General features: G+C 27.6%; 2 protein-coding genes across 3 annotated transcripts in view; one reads left to right on the top strand and one right to left on the bottom strand.

Moving 5' to 3' along the window:
• Positions 1–4,318, bottom strand: part of LOC142332629 (T-complex protein 11-like protein 1) — a 48,034-nt gene extending 43,716 nt beyond the window's left edge. Inside the window, exons 1-3 of one of the 2 annotated variants that reach the window (XM_075379184.1) lie at positions 4,161–4,318; positions 3,456–3,551; positions 1,269–1,469 (exon numbers count right to left, since the gene is read on the bottom strand). In XM_075379184.1, the coding sequence (XP_075235299.1) occupies positions 1,269–1,469; positions 3,456–3,547 (293 nt within the window). In that variant the 5' untranslated portion in view covers positions 3,548–3,551; positions 4,161–4,318. Of the gene's footprint in view, positions 1–1,268; positions 1,470–3,455; positions 3,552–3,795; positions 4,025–4,160 lie in introns of those variants that run through there. The other variant, XM_075379185.1, reaches the window with a different exon arrangement.
• Positions 4,319–4,358: 40 nt separating this feature from the next.
• Positions 4,359–27,792, top strand: LOC142332627 (protein broad-minded-like). The gene is made up of 9 exons (XM_075379183.1): positions 4,359–6,499; positions 9,572–9,912; positions 13,181–13,485; positions 14,845–15,264; positions 17,075–17,235; positions 19,371–19,553; positions 22,243–22,399; positions 25,235–25,447; positions 27,425–27,792. Exons 1-9 carry the CDS (start codon positions 4,476–4,478, stop codon positions 27,530–27,532), a joined length of 3,912 nt encoding a protein of 1,303 aa, XP_075235298.1. The 5' UTR covers positions 4,359–4,475; the 3' UTR covers positions 27,533–27,792.
• The last annotated feature ends 157 nt before the right edge of the window (positions 27,793–27,949 follow it).

The raw sequence follows: 27,949 nt of genomic DNA, 5'->3' as shown, positions 1-27,949 counted from the left end.
TGATACATGCAACATAAAGAAGCCAAACTATTAAATTTATTAGTATTATAACATAATCACAAGTAACATATTTGCCACAGAAAACCTCTTTAGAATAAAAACAAAATAATGAACTTCTTTTTTTTATTAAAAACTGACAAATTACAAAAGGAAAAATATAAGTAAAACATTATATATCAATATGCATTACAAATAAGAGTTGTACAAAAGCAGTTGTAGAAAAATAGAGAGTTCCCAATAAAATCAGAATTATGGCAGCAAAGATTGCTGTCTCCAACACTGTTCAAGTTAGTAACACAGTATACATAAAAACAGAGCAGTGGTCTAAAACTGGGTAAGATGAATGTTATTTTCAGATGACATTGTCATTTAGGAAACAAAGAAAGAAGCAATTTAAAAGAAACTAGAATAATGGAATGTACAAATTAAGAAGGCAGGGATGGAAATTGGCAGCAAAAAAATAAATGTATTAATAAAAATCATGTGACGGTCGGGAGAAGCATTTGGTGTGAAATAAATCATGTTTAACTGCAATAATGGAAGAGAAAAAGCAAACAAGAATTCAGGAGTATAGATTTTACTACTGTCAAATTAGTATAGAATATGGACTGTCTAAAGAAAGATTCACCAAAGAAGTAAAAGGAATTCTACAAGTGTGCATAAAATACTTTACAAAGCTTTAAAATAGAAATTTGATATGTTCAGTTTTGAAGAGAATCCAGTATGGGAAGTAAGCCTACCTAAAGTAATTTTTGAAGCAATGGAGGGAGGCGGTAAACCAGGGTGGATGGAAATCTCGGATTTGATAATTCTATAAGGAAATTAAAAGAAAAGATCATGGAGGAAGTTGTGAAGGAGAAATTGTTTTGAAAGGAATAGCTGGATGTTTGGTGAATGGTCCAAATTAGGAAAGTCTGGAAAATGGGACTGTTGAAATAAGTTATGCAAGATTATTAATAGCAGATTGTGTCATTTTATAATTTAAATTGAGCAATTATAAAAAACTATTAAAATAATGAGTAATTATTTGATTATTTTTTCAAATTTAAACAAATTTACCTATAACCCAAAATCATATTACTGCTGGCCAGATAAGAACCATGAATAAACATTTATGATATATTTGTTCGTACACCCCAACATTTAAAATAACATTAATAAAAAGTTAAGTTAAGTAAAAGTTAACTATCCCCATACAAGCTTTTCAGATTTTTCAATATCCTCCTTTACAAAAAGTAAATATTTAAATTTAATCAAGAACAACGAACCTGTCTTTTGATGGTTCAATTTTTTCTAAACGAAAATCATCATCAACAGCAATTTCATGCGCCAAAGCCATATTTGTGATACCAGTAGCAGCGATATTAATTTCTTCCCAAGTAACAAATCTTGGTGGTGATGCATCAGTAACACCAGGTATTAATGACTGACGTTGTTGTGGTGACTTATCAAAATCATTATCTCGTTGCCTATAAATGAAATTATATAAGTTTTTATTAAAATATGATGACATTTAGGCATGTATAAAAAATAAAAACATAATATTTAAGTTTTATAATGAAATAAGATTAAATATAAGTTTTAATTACTTTCTAATAAATTAATTATAATAAACAGTTTCACAAAATGACTGAAACTAAACAAAAAACAGCTGATAAAATAAAAATATAGATTAATTCTAACCAAAAGATCATAATATTATATGAAGAAAAAAATAATAATTGTAAATTAAATAAATCAATAGTTATTAATTACATCTATTTATTTAATTTCTAACATTATTTATCTTTAATTCCTTATTTAATTCTAATTTTTTTTTTAAATTACAGGCTACTTTTAAAATAACACTCTTTAAGAATATTCAATGAAAAATACCATATAAAGTATAAAATTAATGACATACAGTATCAAATAGCACTTAGTAAGTAAATAAACATTTCTTCAAATATTTTAATAAAATATATCCTAACATTTTTTGAACAATCTAAAAAAAAAATCAATCTTTAAAAATAAATCCTCAATGTATTAACCCTTAATGTGGGAATTATAACAGATCAAGCAGTAGCTATTATTTTTCTTATTTTCAAATGTAGTTTTAAATTATAGTAAAAAAGCTATTTAGAAATAAATGTCAAACTATTTTGATAACTAAACTACCAGGCATACAAAAATTAATCTAAGTACATATATATAATTATACAAGTAAAAGTTAAAATTACTGTAAAAATATATTAAATAAAGAAAAACTACTAAAATATGAAATTGTGGAAAGTTCGATTGGATGGTTCAGCAGTTTAGACCTAATTCACACCAAATTTTCACTTCTAACTTGGCCTGTCAAAGTGACACTATATTACTTTATGGTCAACATTGTCATTCATTTATTATTTTTTTTAATTAATAATCCCAGATACAAAACTCTTTTTGTAAATATAGTACACATATTTAGATAAATAGATATTAACATTTATTATGTTTTTTCTATTTTTTAAAAATTCTTTTTATAGCTTTTTTTTTGTATTTACATATTTAAACTTTTGTTAATTTAGTTGTTCACCCACTAATAATCATTGATTAACAATTGAAATGTAAAGTTAGTTTTAATTTTATTTTAAAGACATTTCATTACAATTTTATTTCTGTAACCATATTTAAAATACTAAATATTTACTTATTATTTCCAAAAAAAAGTTTTTGTACTAAAGAACAGGATTGATTGTCTACTAAAAAAAGAAATTTAGTGTAAAAAAACTAATTTCACTAAAATTTCAGTTAAAATAGACGTAAAATTATACAAACCTAAATCATTATATGAACAAACCACAAAAATTTACTGTTCATCTTGAATAATAAAATGAATATTAGTTAAAGATTATTTTGTCACAGATGTAACAACCTTGGATTGTAACATACCAAACTGATTACCATAGGAAGGCATCTGTATTTTCTTTGTTATAGTGAACAATATAACTGCCTATAAGGTAACTGCCTATATAAACCAGGGATTTAGGTAAGGGATACCTTCTTTCCTTCCTACATCTTTCTGACCCATGACAATATTGGAATGAAAAATATCACCATCATTAACATAATGCACAATTTAACAGTGAAATATGTATTACTTTAAATAGAAATATGTAAAATTTCTGTCTATTTCATTTATTTTTAATATAACTTCTTTGTGAATGTAGTCTCTATTCAAAAACTACATTCAATAATTTGTTTTATAGATAAATTAACTATAATATAAATAAGAAAAAAATAACCAGCTTGATCCATCATAAGAAACAATAATGAATTGAATTTTTTTTAAATTTTCCTACCATTAATAAGAACTAAATGATAAGAATTTACTTTTATTAATTAACTGAACTACCCACTCAAAATACAGCAGTTTACTCAAATATTAATTAAAAAAAGGATTATTTAAAAATAAAGAAAAATATATAACTAACCGATTACTAGATGGAATGTTCATTCCTCCAGTAGCACCCTCTTCATTATCTGAAATTTCTCTTTTGGTATTTTTAGCATCTTCACCTGACATAATACTGTAAAAAAGTAATAATTATTAAATTAACATTTAAAAGGGCAAAATATTACTTAAGTTTCTTTTGATTAAATTGTAAACATTTAATTCTGAGCTAGTCCTTTTATCCAAAACAGATTAATTAAGAAGATTCAAATGCAACATTTTCAGATACAAAGTAATATTTTAATAAAACTAACAGTATTGAATGTTTTGCTCAGCAAACAATAAATAAATATTAAAAACAAAATAGAATAATAGAATACCTGAAATCATTTTTGAATTGATGATGAATCAGTGAACTGATCAACTATACACTAGATACAAGATCAAACAAGAAATTGTAAAAAAAGGAATTACGGAAGAACAAAAACACCATTAAAGATTACTTCATTGCTAACAGGTATGTTTTTGGTTATGTTCACTGAAACCTTAACAAACATTACCAAACCAAAAATTAATATTATTATAAAATCAATTAACACATTTATGCTTAATACAAATCTGCATCATTCAATTGAAAACAATGAGAACTTAAAATAACAGTTCAAATTAAATGTAAATCGAGTAAAACAGATATACGGAAAGTCAATGTAAACAAATAGCAAGATAAATATTACACTGGACTTACAAAGAAAATTGTCAAGTTTGTTAGAGTTTAAAAAAAATGTTGTTTATAATATCACAGTTAATTTAAATACATAATATTCCAAAATAATTATGATTGTTGCATATTTTGCGAAAATGCAAGGTCTTAACTAGTTACTGTACTCACAGCTCACAGCTGTTATTGAAGATAAACAAAACTACAGTAACGACATCTCTTTAAGTACAGCAAGAAACATTGTGTGAAATCAATATTTTTTTCTATATATAAATTACCAGTTATTTTTACGTGTGGGCTTAAAATTCATGTTTGTTTTTCTATTAGTTATTTAACATTAATATGGATAGTTCGGTTGATGTGCAAAGTCTTTGTGAGGGGATGAAAGAAATGTTCCTTAATCAAGCCTTAGGCAAGACACCAAGTGGTGCAAGATCTGAAGTTATTAACGGAACGTTAGCAAATAAAGTACGAACCTTAATTAAAAACGCTTTATCAGATGATATAGACGAAGAAATTAATCGTATTGGTGAATTAAATACTGAAACATGGGAGTCATGTGTAGATGATGTAACAAAAAGTTTAATGAATTCACCACAAATGGTTTGTATGCAAGAAAATATAAACAACGTATTGGAAACGTGCACACAAGAACTAATAACCGATTATCCATCACATCAGTGGGATGAGCTAAATTTAAATATGGCAGATTCCACAAAGTTTAACATGGAATTTAAGTGTAAAAATGATGAAGGAAATATTCGATCAAATAATTTAACACCTATTTTACAACCTTATCAGTACATTGAAATTGCTCATAGTATTTTATCACAGAAACCAGTTTACATTAGAGTGCAGGCTTTTGATGTTTTACTGTCATCACAGTTGACAGATGCACTTTCCAGTGCCCATTGGCCGGCACTACAAAAATCACTACAAAGTGTTTTATCTGATGATAATATTCCTATATTTCATTCATGTATACGAGTGCATGCTAAATTAATTACTAGCACTTCACCAGAAGGTGCAAAAGAAAGTTTTCTAAATGTATTAGAGAGTCTGTGTCAACATTATTATACACAAAAATTAGAATGCGCTGAATTAAACTCTCAAGTACCATCACATTACCGTGTTATAAAGTTGTGTGGTTTAATGTTAGATTGTATCAAAGAAATTATTAATAATTTACCTAGATTCGGTGAGAAACGGTTAACTGAAATGATTGATAATTTTGTTCATTTAATTAGTGCTCACAGTTCTTCATCATCTCATGTCAATGACAAAACTTCTGGTTTAACTATTTTTGATGTAGTTTCTTGTCTAGATCCAGAGGCAAATTGGTTTAAGTATTTATCACATAATGCTGTAAGTCGTAAAATTATATTTTTAAAAATGTCACAAAATTTTTGTTTACTTCGAATAATAACAGAAGAAGTAATTGAATGGTTTAATAATCCATTATTTGCTGATGAAGATATTTTGTCCGGTCATATTAGTAAAGAAGCATGTAAATTTGCTAAATTTATTCATTGTTTATCTTTAATCTCAAAATTGTGTATGTTTGATACTGGCCGTAATTTATTTCCCATTACATTAAATAAAAATGAGGAACCAATTAAAATACAAAAAATAACTGGTATGGTATTAAAATTTTTAAATAAACAACAAATTATTGAAGAACAGTTAGAAATAATATTTTCTGATTTTTTTATTAAATTGATGGTGGATACGGTAGAGAATTTAATGCATTTTAAAGATATTAGTAATTATAATATGTTAAATTTATTACAAATATTATATGAACCACTTTCAGAAAAACCAGAATTACCACCGCAGCATACAGTATCAATACTTACTTCATTATGTGATCATCCTGAAGGTCCACAAAATTATTTTTTTAAATATGGTTTAAATAATAATAAAAAAAGAAACATTTTTTTTAATATTGAGGCTTCTGCATTATTAACTGAACCAAATATTAACTCTCCAACAAACTATACAACTCAAGAGAATAATCACCAGAATAATAAGGAATTACGAATAAATAATATTGAAAGACAAATAATGACAATGAAATCAACCATTGATAGTTTTACATTATATTCATTTTGTCCAACTAAAATATTAACTAACGTTGTTGTAACATTATTAAAAACTAAAAAATTAAGAGATATGACTGTCACAGCTAAATTATTGAATATATGTTGTAAATTATTTCAAACTCATGAAGGAATATCTATATTAGATTCAAATAAATCTCAGTTAATACAAAATGCTGCAATAATTTATCAAGAATTAATTAATATGACTAAACAACAAGGTGGATATAAAATTCTTGAAGAAAGAAATGTTTATTTATTATTTAGGTAACTATATGTTTTTCTAATGTCACCAATTTTTCTTTTTAAATTGCACCGCCTATTGCACCTTTCTTAGTTATCTATGTTTACATATGAACTCAGTGGTTATTGTTAATCTACTGTAAATTCATCCTACATTGCCCCCCAAAAAAAAAATATATATATTTATATTTTGGCCCAATATATATACTGTTTACAGTACATCCACTGTATTTAATATATATATATATACATATTAAATAAATATATATAAACATTAAAAAAAACTCTATAAACTATACCCTATACTGTATTAATTCTGAACAAAGAGGTAGATCTTTTAATTCTCTCTAAAATCTACTTGCTAAAAGTTCCAGAATGCACACTAATAAACCAAACAGAATAATTTTTAAATCAATTAAATTACGTTTTAATTTAGGATGAATGATATAAAAGCTTCACTTGAGCATTGGTCACCATATCAAGTTGCTGTATGTGTTGTTAGTATTTAGATTAAATTTTGAAGGATCCTTTGTTGTTTGTGATCTGTTAGAAGAATGTATGTGATTTAAATTATGTTCATCTACATTCTTACTGGATGAAGACATCATGAACTATAAAGACGTTTAAAACCTAATTCAAACTCCTGTGCCATTGGTAAGATTTGTGTACATTGGTAAGATTTAGATCAAAAGCTAGGTCAGGCTTAAATAGAATATTTACAATTTCATCTTTAAGTTTTCAGTATTAGTTTAAAAGTAGTTTTTTGTTTTTAAACGTTTTAATTAATGGGTATTGTAATTCAAATACAAGTAATAAAACCCATATGTATATGCATAATGTTAACTTAATCAACCCTAGAAAATTCAGATGGGTTATTGAAGCTTCATCAGTTGAAAATGGACAGTTCTATAAAGGGGAATTAAGAAAGACAGATGCGCTATTGCTAAGTGGATAACTAGTGGATATTTTAAGAAGTATTAACTGATCATACAAATAAGTAAAAAAAAGAAAAATCGTCAGGGAGGAGTAATGATGGAATGGTTTTGCCATTAATATTTAAGTGATGTCCCTTTACAGTTGACATAATTACCCATAACATATTTAATCACCTCCGCATTGCAAAAACATATAGGTCCCTTATACAGGCTATATTGACTAATACACACATATTTGTTAAGCAAGAACTATACTGAAGAACTCTATATAATAAAAATTCTATAAAAACATCTTGTCCTGTGAATGGTTTACCCATCCACACTTGCAGATAACATGCTGCGTAAAATGCAGAGCATATTTAAAACACATTTAGTATTAGAAAATATATAACATTAACATCATCAACCAACAGTTTTAAAAAAATTTAAATAACTTCAGGAAAGAAGTAAACGTGTCATTTTCAAAACAGCAAAGTATAAAAGATAATACTTTAAATAAAAGACAGTCAAGTAAAATTTAATTGCAATGATGTACTAAACTTTACATCAGGCAGATTAGTTACATATTTGCCCACAAATAAAAGAAATGTATACAGGTAATATATTCAGCAAAATCGACTTATGCAAATCATTTGGAAACAAAATTCCTTAAAATATAATCATAATTTATAAATTTTTCATATAACATAAAACCAAGATCTCAACACACTTATTATAGTATGAACTATAATAAAATAAATTTACATAAAAAATTTGACCAAAAAAAACGGCGTTAAATTTGTGGGTTCTCAATGGGCACTTTCCAGCGGCCCTGTGGCTGCTCCAGTAAGATAAAATAAATAAAAATTGAATGAAATTATCGAATAAGACGCCAAAAGTAGAGTCAAAATAAGAAAACTAGAAAGCACATTCTGAACAGAAATTTGCCAAGTTGAACTTATCACCTCCTCTGGCAGTCTTTGCTTTGCATTCTGTTGTCACTAGCTTCAAAATGATTGTAGTGCAAGACATTATGAAAATGATAAATTAAAAAATTTTTTAATACAAGTTCATTGCATGGAGATTGTGCAATTATAACTCTTTATTTCACATTCAATTACTATCCTCTTTTCCTCTCACCCTGCACATTACCACTATTCCTAAACCCCATTAACTTTTTAAGACATGGTATGAGTAAGAGGCTTTCACTAAATAATTTTATTCTAACAAGGGCTCAGTGAGTCAAAAAGGTTGGGTGGGAACTGCTGATTTAAATGAACCAACACAATCTAGAACAAATATATTATTCAGTTACATAATTACAGGGTTCCTTAATCTCTTTAAGGAAGGTATCAACAACTGTGCTATTGGAAAGTCCATTGAAAAAAGTGCTAGTAATTAGGTGCTTGACCACTGAAGAACAAATCCATTTAATTTTGTTCTCCCATAATTTTTAATCAGTTTTCTTAAAAATTTTCAATTAGATTTTATTTATATCAAATGTGCCTTTACCATTACAGTTTTATTTACTATTTGCATGTTAATTGCTTTGAATAACCAGTAAAATTAATCTTTTAAGATTTTTTAAGTACTAAGTTTGCAGAGTTGAAGGTTCATTAAGTTGACATTTTGAATAATTTTTTCTTTTGTTTTAAATACAATTTAATAATTTCCTAATCTTATTTTGTTTTAATTTTTCATTGCAAATAGTTGATAGAATTACCAACTTAGAATAATTATATTAACATTCCAAAAACAGTATTATTTTCAGAAAAGCAATTCCTATTTAAAACAAAGAATTAACAAAATAAAGGCCGCTTCTTAGTGTAAAATTCCTTTGGTATGCCATACTGGTTTCCTTCTTTATTACTTATATAAATCTTTAATTAATGAATGAACCATGTGTCATACTAATGTTGATGAACATTTTTAATTAATTGTCTTATGAAATCCATTAAATATTTCTATGAAAAAATAAATAAATAAAATAAAAACTTTATATTTAAAGTAAATCAAATTTTGTGGCTGAAATTTTAAACAATTTTGATTTTTTTTTTTAAACAAAGTTGCTAAAACTGAGTTGCTATTCAAAAACCTATCATTATGACTATATATTGTTATATACTATATATTGTCGACTAATTTTAATACAGTAAGATAATTATTTTAATTTCTATTTCAGTTCAATTGAAAATTTTATCATCATGATAGGTACTACGCCACTAGGATTTAATCTAATATTAGAAGAACAAAAAATGATGTCAGATTGTTTTGTACAAAGACTTCAACTACCTAAAATATTATGGCAAGATCCAAAATGGAGATTATTTGTTTCATTTGCATCAAATAGTAAAGATGGTGCTGATGTTATTACAATGGAATTAAAACATATTTTTAAAGATGTTTTATTAAATTTATGGAGTATAGTGGATGATGACATTATGACTGATTCAAATATTGAAATTGATGAAGCAGTAAATTTTTTAATAATTTGTGTATCAACAATTGGTGTAAGTTTGGGAGGTATTGTATCTAGTTAATTTCAATTATAATTGTGTCCGCACATTAAATGTTATTAAAAAAAAAAATCCTCCATTATATGGGTTATTGTACCAAAAGGCTTACCCAATAACAAGTTATTAATCTTATATTCCCTGTGAAATGATTGTGAAAATTTCACAAAATAATTATTTTTGTTTAAGAACAGACAAAACCAAAACCAGATTTAATTTAAGATAACATTTAAAAAATATTACAAAATTTAACATATATTGTAAAATAAATATTATACCTAACTGATGACCTTCCTTATTGGTATTGTTTGCACAATTCTTTTTAGTACATATTAAAGAAATGCACGTATTAAAAAATATATATGCCAACAAAATAATATTAATTGCATCATCCTGTTTTATAAAGATCAAAGACCGAGCAAGACAGATGTTTATTTCAACAAATTAGATTTTTTGAGGGATAGGAGCCTCAACTTTATCCGGTATGCATCACAGTGCCTACTACTACCCCTAGATAAGAAAGAGAGCCTTTGGACAGTTTTACTAGCACAAAAAGTAGAGGACTATCATCTGACTTTATTCCACATAAAAAAGCAGCTGCTATGTCAGTTACTAGAAAGTGTCAGCATGTCACCATAATGGCAGCTGATTGAATCCCCAGTGACTTATTCGTGGAAATTAAAGATTTTTAAATTTAATAAAATAAAATGCTCTAGGAGCATATTTATTAAGTAATTATTATTATTATTTTAATTTATTAATATATACAGTCCTTTCTCTTTGATTTTCTTCTTAGTAACAATTTTTGGTGATAACAATTTTAATCTGCCCTAATACTGACTTGAGGCAGCATACATAATGCTTTTTTCTCAATAGAAAATGTGTGCCAATTTGTTAATTTATATGTCAAAGTTTTTCATATATATATATATATATATATATATATATATATACATACACACACACAAATCACCTGAAGTAGAAGAGAGTAATCAGTCAGAGTTCCTTTCTGACATTAATGATATTCACTATATATCCAATGCAAATGGTGTATAGAATGATGGTTTTTTTCAACCCAAACCAAAATGAGAATGAATTTTCATTTTGGTGGGTTTGGCACAGTATAAAACAAATAGTAGCCAACTAATTAAAGCATTACACCTAACTGATGACCTTCCTTATTGGTATTGTTTGCACAATTCTTTTTAGTACATATTAAAGAAATGCACATATTAAAAAATATATATATGCCAACAAAATAATATGGGAACACTTCATTCCTCTCACTTTTGGTAAATTTAATATTATAAGATGCTGATTACAACTGAAAATGGATATACCACTTTTGGGAGTGACTTGTGATTCATATCAGGTTGGTAATATCTGTTAGATAAATGCTACTTAACTGACAATAAAAACATTATCTTTAGGGTTATTAATCTACTGACTGATGTTCAAATTTATTTAAATTACATTTAGTTGATTTCATCATTATTATTAGTATTATTTCTGTCTAAGTGGTCCAATAAATATACAGATCCAATTAAATACCCTAATGTAACAAAAATTAATGTTTGACTGCCTGCTAAATTATCTGTCTCTCTGACTCTTGTATTTACATTATGTACCTATGAACAATACTGCTGATATGTTCTAATCTCACTTTCTGAAAGACGTAACTATTATCATAAAGTTTAGCTTTGGCTATATTTCAACCAAAAAATGTGATAAAGTAACATTTTTACATGAAAAAAGCAAATACAGAATTAGTATAATGTGAAGATTAGTATGATCTGAGATGGAATGATAATTTTTTTTGGTTCTGTATGAGTAAGTAGACAGTCTTATAAATTGTATCCCTTGTATTCTGATAGCTTCATTACACAAAAGTAAGGTAAAATGCCTACTGTCAAAGTCATGTTCAGTAAACTGGACAATCTAGATCTCCAAAGTCAAGAATATGGAGTGCATTTCATCAGTGCTAGTGCATGTTACTGGCATTTTTTTGTGGTTAAACAGAACAGTCAATAATACCTTAAAAAATGACCACTACCGTTGCTAAATTTTCCTGGAAATTCTTTTTTCTTTTACATGGACATATTTCAATTATCCAGTGTATTTGGACTTATCAGTAGTATTAGTTTTTTAAAATTTTTATTGTCTGAATACCTCCTGATGCCAAAACATTTTTAATTATAATGACTTGTAAAAGGTTGGTAGCAATGTTTACTCTAAACTTTATAGTTGTTATAATTATATATTTATATTTAACCAGTTTTTCCAGCGTGCTATCAGATCTGGTAGCAAGCTGGTGTGTTTGTGTGTGTGTGTGTGTGTGTGTGTGTGTGTGTGTGTGTGTGTGTGTGTGTGTGTGTGTGCATGTGTGTGTGTGTGTGTGTGTGTACACAGAGAGCACACTTACATTTGCAGCTACAAATGTAAGTGTAAATGTACTGGCAAACATGTAGTCCTGAACAGATTCAGGTCAACTACTCCTGAGACGTGTGGTAAATTGAAATCCAACCACCAAAGAACACCAGTATCCATAGCCTAGTATTCAAATCCATAAAGTAATTGCCTTTACATGGATTCGGACTTTAGAACTCTTGACTTTGAAAATCAGCTGATTTTGCGATGACAAATTTAACCACTAGGCAAACCCGGTGGGTTATAAATTGTAGTTATAACCCATTCCAACTGTTTACCCTTTTTTGACTCAGACTCCAAAATTGAATGCAGTAATCTATTTTTTTAAAAATTCAAAACCAGGGTGAGTAAAGTTTTTCATGACATAATCTCTATCTTTCCATCATTTTTATAGCCTAATTTCAAATATTAATGGGATCAATGCTCCAATAAAGATATCATGCCATATTTTGAAGATTTTTATCTAGTCTGTATTATAAAAACCATGCATGTACACGCACACATATTTCAAACAAAATTATAAAATTAACCCCTTAACATATAACAATATAAAATTAACCTCTTTTTTATCTCTCTTGATGTCTCATGACCTTATAAGTCAAAAAATCTTTAAAAAAGTAGATCTTTCGAACAATTACCGTATTTCCTTTGTTGTGTTCTGTACTTTAACTGGAAAGTGGAAAACAATTGAACTAGATTTTAAGAAAAATATTGTACTGTTTTTACATTAGAATTTTTTATAATATATTAGAAAAAATACAGTTTTTACACTTCAAACATATTTGTATTCTCTTTATAATTATAAATTACTGTACTTTGATTTTACATTTTTATTGTATTTCTTCTTGTAGGTGTTAAAGCAGTTTTTAATGATGTTGATGTCAGTAGTAATAATGAGAGTACTGAAGATGGCGATATTGATGATAGTGATGATGTTGACGGAGACATTGAAGATAATGATGATACAAAAAGCGATGAAACTGTAACAGAATTAACTGAATCTTACCCAGATACAATAACATCATTAATATTAAAATATGGGATACTGAATAATACTGTTAATTATAAATTACATGAAATTGCATTGAGTACGTTAAATGTATTAATTTCAAATATGAATAATATATTATACCTTCAAAATAAATTAAAATTTCAGGTAAATTAATTAATTTAGTTATCTAATTGTTTAACTATTATTTGTGTTTAATCATACCACCATTCATGTAAGATGTTATTTGTTAACAACAGAAATTGAAATTTACTATAACAATGTTGCTAGAAAAGTACAGCTAGCACAGAGAATTTATTTAAAACTGACACATCATTGAATATTTTGTTCTCTTACCTATCAATTTAATTGTTAACAATTATAAATTCAGTTGCTATTAAAATTAATGAATTTCTTAATAACTTTAATTATGTTTTAAGTTCTTTCATTACTATAATATCTGAAAAAAAAATCATTTTAAATACAATTGAGATCTTTTTTTTAATAATCATTTAGGATTCTTTTGCAAGCAAACTAGTTTTTGGTGAGCCTTCATAAATTTGTTTACTATTTTTGAAATCTGACTCTTTCTCATCAATAATTAAAATAATATTATCATGGACTCTATACACCTCTCTTGCTCCATCCATGTCTTCTTTCTTAATCCTAACTCAGCCTCTATTCCTGTGATATAGCTTTTCATTTCTTCCACCATTCCAGTTTCTTACCAATTTGTTAATGAGAGATATGTTACTTCTTGTCCCTAAAATTAATTTATTTTTGTTTCTATTCTTTATCTCTTAAATCTAGTCCATTTCCATTCTTTTTGTTTTACTGAACAGCTGTCGATTTCACTAAGTGTGCATGTGCATGGGTGTGATTAATTAAAAAACCCATTTAGTTAGATGTAATTTGTAACAGATGTAATTAAGATATAGTTGTGTTAAGGCCCTAACTAATTTCCCTTCTGGAATTTTTCTCCTAGGTTTTTGTTCCTCACTGCCATTTCAGAATTTCTTCCTCCTTTTTTTTTAGGCCATTAATCATTGACTGGCAGTGGCTATTTAATGTCAGTACAGAAGATGCCATACCATATCCAGTTAATACTAGTGTCTTGGTCCAGGTTTGCATATTTGTTGAAGCCTAAATAAAGCTAACCATTCATTTCCTATCACTTGTGATCTTCCTCTATATTGACGCTCACCTGCGAGAACCTAATTTTTTGTGCATAAATTGAATTACACTTATTTTTTTAATATAACCTGAAGAAAAATAGTTGAAAATGAGAAATATTCTATTAGTTGTAATATGTCTTTAATAAATATTTTTTACCTTGTTATGATTACATTCAATATTGAAAATTAGTATTAGTAAAAGGTTTTGAAGTTTTGGTGGGAAATTTTTCTGAAGCAAAAGGAATTTTTAATCTACAGCACACTGAAATTATTGCTGTCTTATAATCTGATACTAATCATTGTAGCCTATATTGCTCAATGACTTAATTTAATTAATATTTTTTCTGTACAGGAAAAGTTATTAAGTTTACAAACAGATAATAGAATGAATGACTGTAATTTACCTGCATCAACTGCTTCAAGTACAACAATGCCTACGACATCATCTACGGCATCTTTGTCATCTTCATCAACAGTAACATCATCATTTATAATAATAGATGAATGTAGTTTACTTAGACATGAAATATTGGAAAAAATATATTCACTAGGACCTTGTAGTAATAGTAACAGTAATATAAATAAACTTGAATATAAATTGTACGATACGTGTCCAACTTTATTAACTTCACAACTGAAAACTAAACCGCGGCCACGTACTCATGGTGAACTCAGTAAATTTTTACAAGAAACTAGAAATGGATTACATGATATTAATTGGTTAAAACAAGCCAGAAAAGCTTACAGAGGGGGTAATAATGACGAGATTAAGGTAAGGTATGTCTTTTATTGTAATTTACATATATTTTTTTATTGTGTTTAATTAACATAACCATTTCACTCATTTAAAAGACAAATAAAACTAAATTTTAAGTTCAGTGAATTGTGGAATCACTTTTATCTATATGATGTCCATATTTATATTTTATCTGATAATTTTGATTTATTATTATTAAATTTTTAACCTGATGATACTTGTATCATGAGTTGGGAAGTTACAGAAGTAGCGTACTATATTTTAAAGAGAAATGATTTTTTGAAAAATTTTAAAAAGTTAATATTTTATTTGAATCAGTACTGTACATTGTATAAATCACATCAGGAATAAGTAGATGTACTACTTCATGTATAAAATAAGAAAAACTACCCCATCATTTTCCTGGAAATGATCATGAGGATCTACTGGAAAACCTTGATCAGATTAATAAGACAAAATGTACAATTAATTATTAAAATTAGGAATAACGTCTGTATTAATACATAAAAGAAATAAATGAATGAAATAATAATAAATCAAGTGTGAAGATACATAGATAATTTTACTATTAGATAAAGGTATTAATTATAATTATTTGAGTACATAATAAATTATTTTATTTCTTTAAATAAATTTTTGAGACTAATTTAAATGGGATTGTAATTTATTAAAAATGGAATGGAAGTAATGGTAAAACGCTTTCTTGTAAATTGAAGTATTGTGCCTTGTTTCACAAAAATTAGTTTTATTGGTTTGTCTAATAGAAATTGTTACTAATATTTAAATTTTTTTTGTTGTAATTAGTAACATATTTGTAGTTATAAATTGGTAGAAAAGTTACAATTTTCAATTTACGTTAATGGTGTAAATAATTTTCAATTGCCAAAAATAAACTAAATAATCTATGCCCATTTTTGTATCTTGAAAATTTGTTTTAATATTTTTTAACAAGCAACTTCATTGTTATTCCTGAACAGTTAAAGAAAGCAATCTAAAAGTTATTTTATGAAAAAAATGTGTCTTTTTGAAAGGCCATCTTCTATTCTTAAAATGTTGGCTAGCTTCTGTAGCATAAATGGCAAATATTAAAGTTAATGTATTCATAAATCACTTTGCAGAAGTAGGTAAATATCCTTATCCTTTACTCCTTTCTCCTATTATTGAAAACTGGTTCAGCCACCACTTCGGTAATGTCTGTGGCATCATGCTGATACCTACAATAGCTCTAACTATAGCATTAATTTAATGTTGCTAGAATAATTACAAGAACTATCTAGAATGTAAAGGATGTTTTTGTACAGCAGTCACACAGTGATCTTCCATCATTAATACAGAATAAGTTTGATATATTTTAGACCAATCTGAGTCACGTTTTCTTCAGTTACAATACATTATTATTATTTTTTTAATTTTTTTTTTGAGAGTAGTAAAATATAAAAATGTTAGAAAGATAAAATCCTGTTAAATGAGAGATTGATATTGCCTCATGAGAATGATTTGAAACTTATGTCAGAACGCCTAGAACCTTTTAGGTTATGGTTCCTAAAATATACTCACAAAAAGTGTATAGAGAGGAGTATGAATTAATCAATTAAAAGAAAGTTGTCCATCACATTTAATAAAGGAAATAAATTGTTCACAACAAAGATAATTTTGGATAAGATTATCTCCTGCAATAGATTTAATGTTTGTTGTTTATCTTATAAAGATAATTAATACTAATTAAATTAAATTAATATTTAAATAGTATGTTTATGGTCATTTAACTAAAATTAACTGATCACTTAATTTATACTTATTTTGTTTATTTCTTTTTTTCATTTAGAGCACTTTATTATCTGATTTAGTTGAACAAGTCAGAAGGGCATTAAATAATGGTGTAACAAATAATGATGCTAATACTGGTATAAAGTGGGTGACTTTTGAGGATGTAGAAGATATATCACTTTTCCCAGAAGATTATATTGGTATTCAGATGACAGTAAGGTTCGTATATTAAAAAGCTAACCCTAGCTTTGTATTTTTCTTAATAGGTACAGCTTGCTCAGTTTTGACATTTACTAAAGATAAATGTAAAGATTAAATGTAAAAAGCAAAATTTTAGAAGTAATTAGCTCTAAAATTAACAAAAATTCTAATTGTTTGTTATTATGTAATAATTTTATTTAAAAAATCTTAAACAAATTTTCATGATATATTAGTTTCAGATTTTAGTTAATGTACAAAACTGAATTTATACTTTTAGGTTTCTCTAAAGGGGTTAATAGTTAATAGTACTGAAAAAAAGGGTTTTCCCCCAAGGTAGTTAATGAAGGGTAAAAATAATATTTAAAGAGGAAATGTACAATAAAATTTCTGTACTAAACAATTATCCAAATAAATTGGTATGTAGAAAATGCTCAAAAATTGTTCAGAAACAAAAATGTAAAACTAAATGTGCATTTCAGTTGTTAAAAGTCATTAATAATAATAATAATAATAATTTTTAAATAAATACACTGCAGCAAGAATATTTTTATAACATAGTTGTTTATTTTATAAATGATGACTGTTTACAGTCAAAATATGTATGTTGCATTTAGTTTTAAACTTTTATATATATTTTTAAAATACTAAGATGATATTTAACTGTTTTTATTTACAAAATTTTATTTATAAAAAAGAAAAATCTCTAATAAGAAAATTTACAGAAAATGTTTTCAGAGATATTTTTATTATATATTTACTTAATTTTTTTGGTGTATATCTAAAAAACAACAGCTCAGAAGTAAAAAAAAAAATTTCTGTGCTCTAGAATGGTTCTGAAGGATAGCTATTAAAATATATAACCCAGTTTTGATTAAAAATAATCTAATGGACAAAATGGTAGTACTGAAAATCATCAAGAATGAAATCATAAGAGATCGCAATTTAGAAGATGTTTTAAAAACATTTGACTATTAAAATTAAAAAAGTATGTGTAGCATTATTCCGTAATATGCCTTAAAATAGTATGTTTTACATTCTGTTAATAGAAATATAACTTGAAGTTTTTGCCTAGAAGCTGAAGAAATTAATAATATAGTTAATGAACAAATGTATTTGATAATGCACAGTAGGTCTAATTCAAAGACAGACTTAAGAAAAAAGAGTACTCTTTTAATACTCTCTTGATCCTATTGAAGAAGATTATTAAAGCCTTTTATTTAACACATATTTGTGAATTCTTTATAACCGTTTGTTAAGGCTAGAAGTGCTTACTGCTTTGGGAAGTTATGGCTCTTCTTATGGGATACAGCCTTTGAAAAAAAAATAATCACTAAAACATTTTGTTCAATGTGCGAATCTTGTCTGTACCATAGAGGTGTTGGATCATCAAATAAATTTAAAAACATTCACATAATTAGATAATGCTTTATTTTGATATTTAGATCATTGTTTAATATTAATATTTAATTACAGACACATTACACAAATAATTTAGGTTGAACATTTTTAATAAGTTTATGATGATTCAAAAGACACAAGTTTTCAACTAACTAGTTCTTAATGTAAAATTAACAGTTAAGAAGAAGCATTTTATAACAAACCAATTAGATAAGAAGAAATAATATATGCTTCCATGATCGAACATTTGATTTTTTTTGTTGTATTAAATAATTTATAGTTCCCTGTAAATGTAAGTAAAATATATGTTAGAAAATAATAATTTATTAAATTAAAGATAAATAAAATTGTGCCAGTAATGTTGGATAATATCTGATATTTCTTGCCAAAAACTGCTATATAACTTATTGATAACATCCTGTCAAAATGCTAATATACTGGTGACTTTGCACTGTGTTAGAAATTATCCAGTTGCCCAATAGGTGTTTATTTTTGCATGTATTTTCTTTAAACGGCAGTTTTCGTTACTCAATGAGATCCTAGTTTGAAACTTATATATTTTTTATTAAAAAAAAAAATAAATAATTTATTGGTGCAAATTTTTACCTTGTTTCTCTTGGGTTTTCCCGTATTTGTTCTAATATAAAGTTAAAAGGTTTTGAATGAACAACAAATATGTAGAATTAAAAAAAGGATTAAATGTAATATTTTTTTTTAATACGTAATAAAATTTATCATTTTTTTCTTTTTTACAGATATGGTGTTCTACATAGATTGTTGCAGGTTCAATCTATATCACAATCAAGTGATAATTTGGCACAATTGTTAAAATTAACACGATATTCTTTATTTAATAATCAAAACTGGCCACAACAGTTCAATGGTTTTGATTGGTTTTTAGCTACAATTTATCTAGTTTGCTGTGGAAATGTGGAAAAGTAATATTTCTATTATTTTTTACTATATGACTGCCCAAAAAGGAGTTTAATGTATTTCGGGTGTATGTAAGCACGTCTGTTCCACCATAACAGCTCATTGGACAAACCGATTTAGATGTATGACTCCACATTGGAATCCTTAAGTTATTGGGAGTGTTATAGGCTATATAAATGTGTACATATATATATATATATATATAAAACTTTAATGAATTGAATTTAATGAACTGTGAACTGTGAACCTCCATCACGTTGGGTTTGAACTGAATGATTCAAATCTGTTGAATGATAATACAAAAATAGTAGAATTAAATATATGTTAACTAAAATAAAATAATATTAAATAAATTTAAAAAATTCTGTTAAATAATAATGGGTTTCCTGTAGGGGCTGCATGTGAGACTAGAATGGTGAGGTGATGTGAGCACCTCATGTGAGGCTAGACCAACCACCATCAATTGGTAACAAATGGGATGCCCCTGGAGCACTGTTTGAGGAAGTGCTATAAGGTGCTCTTATAATATCTCTGCAATCATCCAATTTTCAAAATTCAATTCTGAGTATTTGTTAGTAGGTTGAAGGCTAATTTTTTCATGCTTTGGGTACACTCCTGATCTAACTGATCATGGCTATTTGCATATGTTGTTATATCTTCACAACCAAGCTTCCAGTTTTCAAAATTCAAACAGGGTATTTGCTAGTATAATACAAAATCTTGATGGAACCAAACAAAAACAAAAATTAATTGATATACCCAGAAAAATCAAGTGGCCTGTTCTACTCTGAGATCAGCTTGAGCTCAGCGAGCTCCCATAAACGGTCCTTGTAGAGTTGCATGACAGTATTATTAGAGGTAATATTGTTGGCATTGGATTGTTGAGCCCACTATTATGGAATTTATTGCTTCAGGGGGACAGGGCAAAGTGGAACAAGGTGTGCTGCTATCAATATTGTGCTGGGCTGTGACTGTGCATAAACTACAAGGGACTAACCTAGAGAGAACTGTCATAGATATGAGCACTCGCATCTCTGCCAAGCATCAGGCTGACATAATAATATTAAATATGCAATCTTAAAAGGGCCAGGCCCTCTTTAATGTACAATTATTACTATTCAGATCTCTTTAATGTAGGACAATTACTATTCAGAGCCCCCTGACTGTATTTAAGTATTTTTATTGAAGGAAAATATTTCTTATCGATGTAAGAAAGACCTGCTGAAAACTTAATCTTTAGATAGCCTTAAATGCATGCTATTTGTACAACTTGAAAAATATATTTAAATGAATTAAAACTGTCTGAAAATTGATTGGTAACCTATTATTTTATTTAATTAAATACTGCATAATGATGTTGGTCCTTATTTCCATACCTTGTTTTCATTTTTTAGTTAGATTTATTGTCCTTTTTTTAGTTCAGTTTATTTATTTTTTGGCAGTCGTGTTTTTAATTTTTTTAATTGTTTTTGTTATTTATAAATTAATAAGTTAAAAAGATTATTTAAGTCAAATAAATCGTACTGTTATATATTTATTAACTATGGCCTAAAATAAAAAATAAATATAAAGTGTTAGTTTAGTTGGTTGAGCAACTAAATGAATTGTGGAAGGATTGAAAATAATTCCTGACTGGTGGTCTGATTTGCTAGTGGTGGAAAGGATTGCTGAGGGATGTAGAGTGCTGCTTGGGCTTTTCTGTCTACTGTTTCTGTTTTTGTTGTTGTGTGTATTTTTTTTTATGTTTGTTCTCATATTCTTTGTTATTGTGTGTTGAACTCAACACTTTACCTTTCGAGTAGGTAGTGGATTTCAGTTCCTTATTTTTGTTATTCAGTGTTTGAGGCATAGCTTAGATGTGTTTTGTTTTCTTGTTTTGAGAGTTTTTAATGATAGTTGTACAATGATGGGAATGTCACACGTGCCATTTGCATCAGTGGCATCTTGACTGAGGCAAGAACAAGGCTGAGCGATGCCTTTTGCTGAAGTTTTGAAGATGACCTCTAGTAAAGCCCATATGAGCTAGCTACAGAGAGGGTGACGTGGTGACCGAAACTTCCATATGGAGGGTATCTTCCCCTACGGGGTCAGAATGGTGGTCTGATTTGGATTCTGGATTTCTGATTTTTGGGTGATAGTTTCAATTATTTATTGTCTGAACCTTCTACACTATTCTATTAAATTCTTTCCATTGTCTCTTTGTTATTGTTTCTGGATTTTTCTCTTTTTAAATTTATTTTTCAGTTTATATTCTCATTTTCTTTTTCTTGCACTTTGCATTACTAGGAGTTTCTCTACACATCATAATATCTTTATAAGTACAGTAAATCTGTCTTTTTTTTTTTTTGATGGGCAGCAGCTGAAATAGTGTACTATTAAGTATCTAATTATCTTGATGTTATGCTCAAATGCTTAATATTACAGTAGTGTATCTGGTGTTTGCTAAAATGGCAAAAATATTAAATTGATTTTTGGCTTAGTAATTATTTATGAAGCAAACTTCTTGTTTTATTCTTGATTTAGGCCATCTATGGACCGCATGATCAACTTTGCATGTGCTTTTTAATCTTTTTATTCCAGTAATTTTTAATTTTTTTATGAATAGAGCTGTTTTCTCCCCTCAGATTATATAAAGGTGGTATGAAAAGAGAAGCATACAACAAATTCTATTATAAAAATTATGTAATTTTTCAGATGTCAAAATTTACTTTCAATTTTAACAACATTTCCATCAATTTCTTTTATATGGGATCAATACTCATTGTCCTTAGGACAGCCTAATTTGTACTTTGGTCACATGTTAGAAACTGTTATAAAGTGTGAACTACCATTGGCATTTTATGCCTTGCAAGTAAGTAACATATATTTTTTTATTGATTCTTAATTAATTATTTATATATATATTTAAATAGGGATATGAAACTTCTGTCATCCTTCCTTCACCCATCTGTCACCCCTTCTGTCACCTATCCTAAAAGGATGCTTAATGTCGGAAGTGGTTGGCAGAAAAGTTTATAAAATCTGATGAACATCTATCTTGAAAATCTTTAAATAAAGAAAGAAATTGAGTCATAGACAATAATTTCTGGTGATATGTACTGTACATTTTGGTTTGGAGAACACAACTGATAAAAATTTTTAATTTTGTGATGTAAAACAAATTTTCTTATTTTAATGGAGAAATTGATAAAATATTCAGCATGAAGAAATTTATCAAAGAATAATGTATCAGTGGACCATCTTTTGTCAAGAAGTTTCTGCAATTTTAAAAATTTACAAATATCTTAACAGCTCAACTGCTTGTGTGTAGAAATGTTGAAGCTAAAAAGAAACAAATGTATGCTGGACCACTTCTGTCATTATTGGTAAAATTATATTACCTGTTCTAGAGTACACTTACACAATACTTGTAAGCAAGTAATCTCAAACTAATAATAAGTAGTCACTAATTAATATGTCTATCCATATAATCAGACCAATTTTCCTCTAAGGTATGATTTAAACAAGAGAAGCAAATGGCAATTTTGGGTGTCAGAACATAAAGTCTTTCTTGTTGTTAACTCTACTAATTACATTTGACCCAATGAATTGACTGATTAAAAAAAGGTTTATTCTTTTGGTTAAAAGTGATAATTACAGTCTTTTCAAAAATTAAAGGAAAATATATAAGTATATATATATATATATATATAAATTTGTAATTTAGCATTTTAGCTGTATATAATAATTATTAGCACTTTCACTGTACACACCACTTGAGATGTATTAAAAACTTAAGAATTTAAAAAAGAAGGCTGTTATTTCTTCTTAGATTGTTAAAGTGAATCAAGTATTTCTTTCTCTCTCTCTTTCTTTATATATATACTGATTTTAATTTGTCACATATTGTATTACAATATTGTATTATTATTGTATCACTAATTTGTACTTCATATTATATGAGGGTAAGTAAAAAAGTAAAGGGAAATTTCTATTTTCATCCCAATTACATGTATAGCAGCAATGATTGTCTCTATTAGCTGTTCATTGAAAGTATTATTTCATTGTTAGCTATTTGTGATTATGTTTAAAAGTCTGTTAAAAAAGAGTGCTCCTTTGTCTGATTGCACCAAAGAAGAAATATGAGCAGTGATACGTTTCCCCAGTTCAGAAGGGGTAAAATCAGCAGAGATTATTCATCGAATGCAACAGCAATATGGAGAGAGTTGTTTGAGTTGAAGCAAGATCTATCAATGGATTGATAGCTTTAAAAATGGTAGAATTTCTCTTTGTAATGAACAGTGCAAGGTAGGCCTTCAACTTTAAAGACTAACGACATTATTGAAGCAGTTAAACAAATGATTTTCTGTAATCGACAAATTACAGTTGATTACATTGCAAGTGGGTTGAATATAAGCCATGGCTCAGCATTTTTAATCATCCATGATTCTTTAAACTTTTGAAAAATCTGTGCTCACTGGGTTCCACATTAATTGACCAGCATCCACAAAGAGAATCATTTGAAAATTTCCCAGAAGCTTTTGAAACATAATGAAGATGAAGGAGACTTATTTCTTAAGCGAATGATAATTGTTAATGAGACATGGATCCATCACTTTGAATCTGAGAGTAAGCGACAAAGTTTAGTGTGGAAACATCCTTCATCTCCCATAGCAAATAAGTTCAAAACTGAGATGTCTACAGGTAAGGTGATGATGACAATATTCTAGGATGTGGAAGGTTCACTTTTGGTCAATCAGTAAACATTGACAATTACTGTGAGCTACTATATTTACTGAAGCAAAAATCAAATCCAAAAGATGTGGTAAACTTTCTAAAGGCGTGATTTTGCTTTAGGATAACGCTTGACTTCATACGACCGAAAACCAGTTTTTGCCTTCAAGATCTCGGTTTTGAGCTGCTGAACCACCCTCCATACAGTCTGGACCTGGCTTCAAGTGATTTTCATCTTTTTGGCTCATTAAAAGAAGAGTTGCGAGGGAATCATTATCGATCTGATGAAGAGGCCATAGAAGCGATGAAAAATTTTCTTCCTACCAGACCAAAAACTTTCTTCTAGGAAGGAATTCAAAAGCTCGTTAAAAGATGGACTAAGTGCATAGAAGTAGGAGGGGATTATGTTGAAAAATAATGCATGCATCTTTTATACATGCATCATTATTTAAGTACAAATAAATATATTGAGTTTTTGAATTTCACTTTACTTTTTGACTTGTCCTCGTATATGTAGAAAAGGAAGAGCTTGACAAGAAAAAAAGAAAACGTTCAAAAATTGAATTTTCAAGATTTTCAGTTTTTACAGGGTTTAATATAAATTTTTGCATAAATATATCCTGCAAAAAATTTTTCTTCGGTTCAGAAAAATTTCTGTAGAAAAAATTTAAGGGAATAACTTAGTATTTTAATAAATTAAAACTTTTTGATTTTATAATATGCAAGTTTTTAAAGGTTATTTTACTTATTTCATATTTACAATTAAGACAGGAAGGAAAGTATAAAAATTAGTTTTGATAATTTGTTTATAAAGTTTAATGTATTTAAGTTTTGACGTATTGTAAGTAATGTTCCTAAAATATTTTAAGAAATTTATTATTAGCAGATGATTAGATGTTATGGTTTTATACACTAGAAACTTTTTTCAAATTATTACTTTTTATTTATTTAATTAAATTTTTTTGTTTAAAAGGAAGGTGGAATTTCATGGTGGTTATTATGTAATCAGTGGATTAAAGAATGTTTCTGGCGAGTACTAGATTGGAATCAAGTATGCCACTGGTTGATATTTTGCATATTACATCAACCTGATTATATAATTTATTTTTGTGCTAGCATCTTACATCATATTGAACAAAGAGTTTTAGAAGATTCAAACAATGGATTATTGTGGAAACTAATGACGGTAACCATTTTTTACTGTAATACAGATAACTATAAGAATTTAGTTATAGAATTACCTCTAAAAAAAACAAAGATGTTCTCATTGGTATAAGAATTTTATTAACCTTTTTAAATGTATAGTAGTTTGTAAAATTTTACAACATAACAAGACAACTTGTACGAAGGCCTGAAAACAAAATTAAAACTATCTTAATAATGACGGATGCTTGCAAAATTCTTCCAGATACTGGATACACTATTTTAAAAATCATTATTGGTGGACATACGTAACTTAATGCAAAATTTCACCATACAACAGAACATACAATCTCACAAACAAAAATTAGATATCATCATTGTTACTTAAATACAAAGCTTTCACACATAACCCAACCTACCTAATACGATCTACTTTAAGGAAGAAACTGTATAATCATCAGAGAAACTCTACAATTATGTGGTTACTCTCCACAGAGCAGCTCTGTTTGCTTAATTTTTTATTTACTCTAGGTTTGCTAAGTTAGTGTTATTTTCATGTCTAACATGAAAATTTTGATTTTGGCAGACACAAGTGAGTATTCAATTGAAGAAAGACTTGTTGCAAGTATTGCATGAGCATGAAATGCTGTTGAACATTTCTTTTTAAAAAATATGCTCTTATCAAATGTATCTCATATATCACTGCTCATATCATTACATCTGGTGGGAGGTCTGTGATTTCCACATAAAAGCGGGGATTTTCTTTATACTAAAAATACACATTCTGAAATCTTTTACTCAGATAAATTAGTAAATTCTCTGGCACTCTTGTCAGAGAAGAAAGCTAGTTTCTATGATTGAACATTCAGAAAATCTCTTAGAAGAGCTGTAAGGGAAAACAAATCTCATAAAGCTAGACTCAGTGCAAGTATTTGATGTATTGAGCTGATGAAAATTGTACCAACACCTACTTGTAATTTTTCAGCTATAATTTTAACTGTAATTCATCAGCCTTCTTAGATGAGAGAGCCTATGAGAGCAGGACCAGTCCTAGGTGGTAGGGAAGGTAGGCAACTGCCTACAGAGGAAAGATTTAGGAGCAGCAAAAGTGCCTGAACTAGAGCGCAAAAAAAAATACACACAACCCACAAAAATATATTTCGATTACTTGAATCTAGAAAATAATATTATTTTCTGTATTAGTACAATAATATTATTCTACTAGTTTTGTTTATTGTTTTAAAAGTATATTTAGATTATCTCTGAAAATAGTAGGTACTAGTTTTAGTTTGTAAGTTTGTTGTCGTTAGCTCATTAAAACTGTAAATTTTGTTTTTCAATAAAACAAGTTTCTGTAAATAGGTATTAGTATTATTGTCTTAACTCAATTATATCTCATTTTCTGGTTAACATGGTTCTTTTATGATTCTATTTTCTTTTGAAAAATTAAATTTTTTTGAAGCTTGGGATGCGGTAAAAACACTAGGTCTGACCCTAATGAGTGTTTCAAGCACTGGAGTTTAAACATCAATCAGACATCCAAAATAGTGCCTATCAATTACTGAAGTTCGATCATAGTTAAATTTTTCTACCCACTTGTAAACCTTTCTGCAGTTCATACAAATTTGTCTATATTGTTTGGTCATAAAAGAGTAAATGTTAACTAGTTTTTCACCTTCAGAGATCAAAGAATTGATCATTGCATCCTGTTAAACTAATTCACAAACTTCAAAAGGACTTGCCATTGTAAAATGAGATTTAGAGGTTAAAAACAATTCAGTTTTACTCAAACAGCTGATCAGAAGTCATGTCAGGGTTACCAGCTTACTGTTCTGAAAGTATTATAACCCTCTTACAACCACTTTGTCTCCACAGTCTTTAATTATTAAATGAACCTCATACTTCAAATTGAATATGTTTTTCAACCACATTTATTATCTATTTTTTTTAAAAACTTAAGAAACTGATAAGCATTACAATTTATATAATATCTTGATAATTTTTTTCTTTAATTTTCCAGTGTCCTCCGGAAAAACTGTCTATTCCTGATCATCTGTTTTATATGGATAAATTAAGTCGAAGGTATCATTCAACTATTACTCCATACTTAGAAACATTTCCGCCATAAATTATTTTATTTTATCATAATTTTTTTATTACATCTTTCTGTTAAGAAAGTATTTAAATGAGTGATTTTAATTAATTTATAATAAGGGTCTAATTTTATTCTTATGCAAGGTATGCACGAATTAATTTTATTATTTATGTAGAAAGTAGATTTTTTTTTAATTTTGAACTTCATAGTAGATTAAAATGAAAACTTTCTGAATTGGCTATTTAAGATTAATGAAGTTCATGTTAACATCCTAACATATATTAATATTTTATTTAATCTAAAAAAAAATTTTATTATGTTGTTAGTGTAGATTATAAATAAAATGGTATGTATCAATAAAGTTAGGTAGAAAAAGAAAATAACAAAATAAAAATTCATTAAAAACTTGTAGATTTTCTTTATTTTCATTTAATTTTATACCTAGTTTGT

The sequence above is a fragment of the Lycorma delicatula genome, chromosome 11 (assembly GCF_047948215.1).
Source record: "Lycorma delicatula isolate Av1 chromosome 11, ASM4794821v1, whole genome shotgun sequence".
NCBI lineage: Eukaryota > Metazoa > Arthropoda > Insecta > Hemiptera > Fulgoridae > Lycorma > Lycorma delicatula.
Note: the sequence above shows the minus strand (reverse complement) of the source record. Positions and strands in the feature narration are given on the sequence as shown.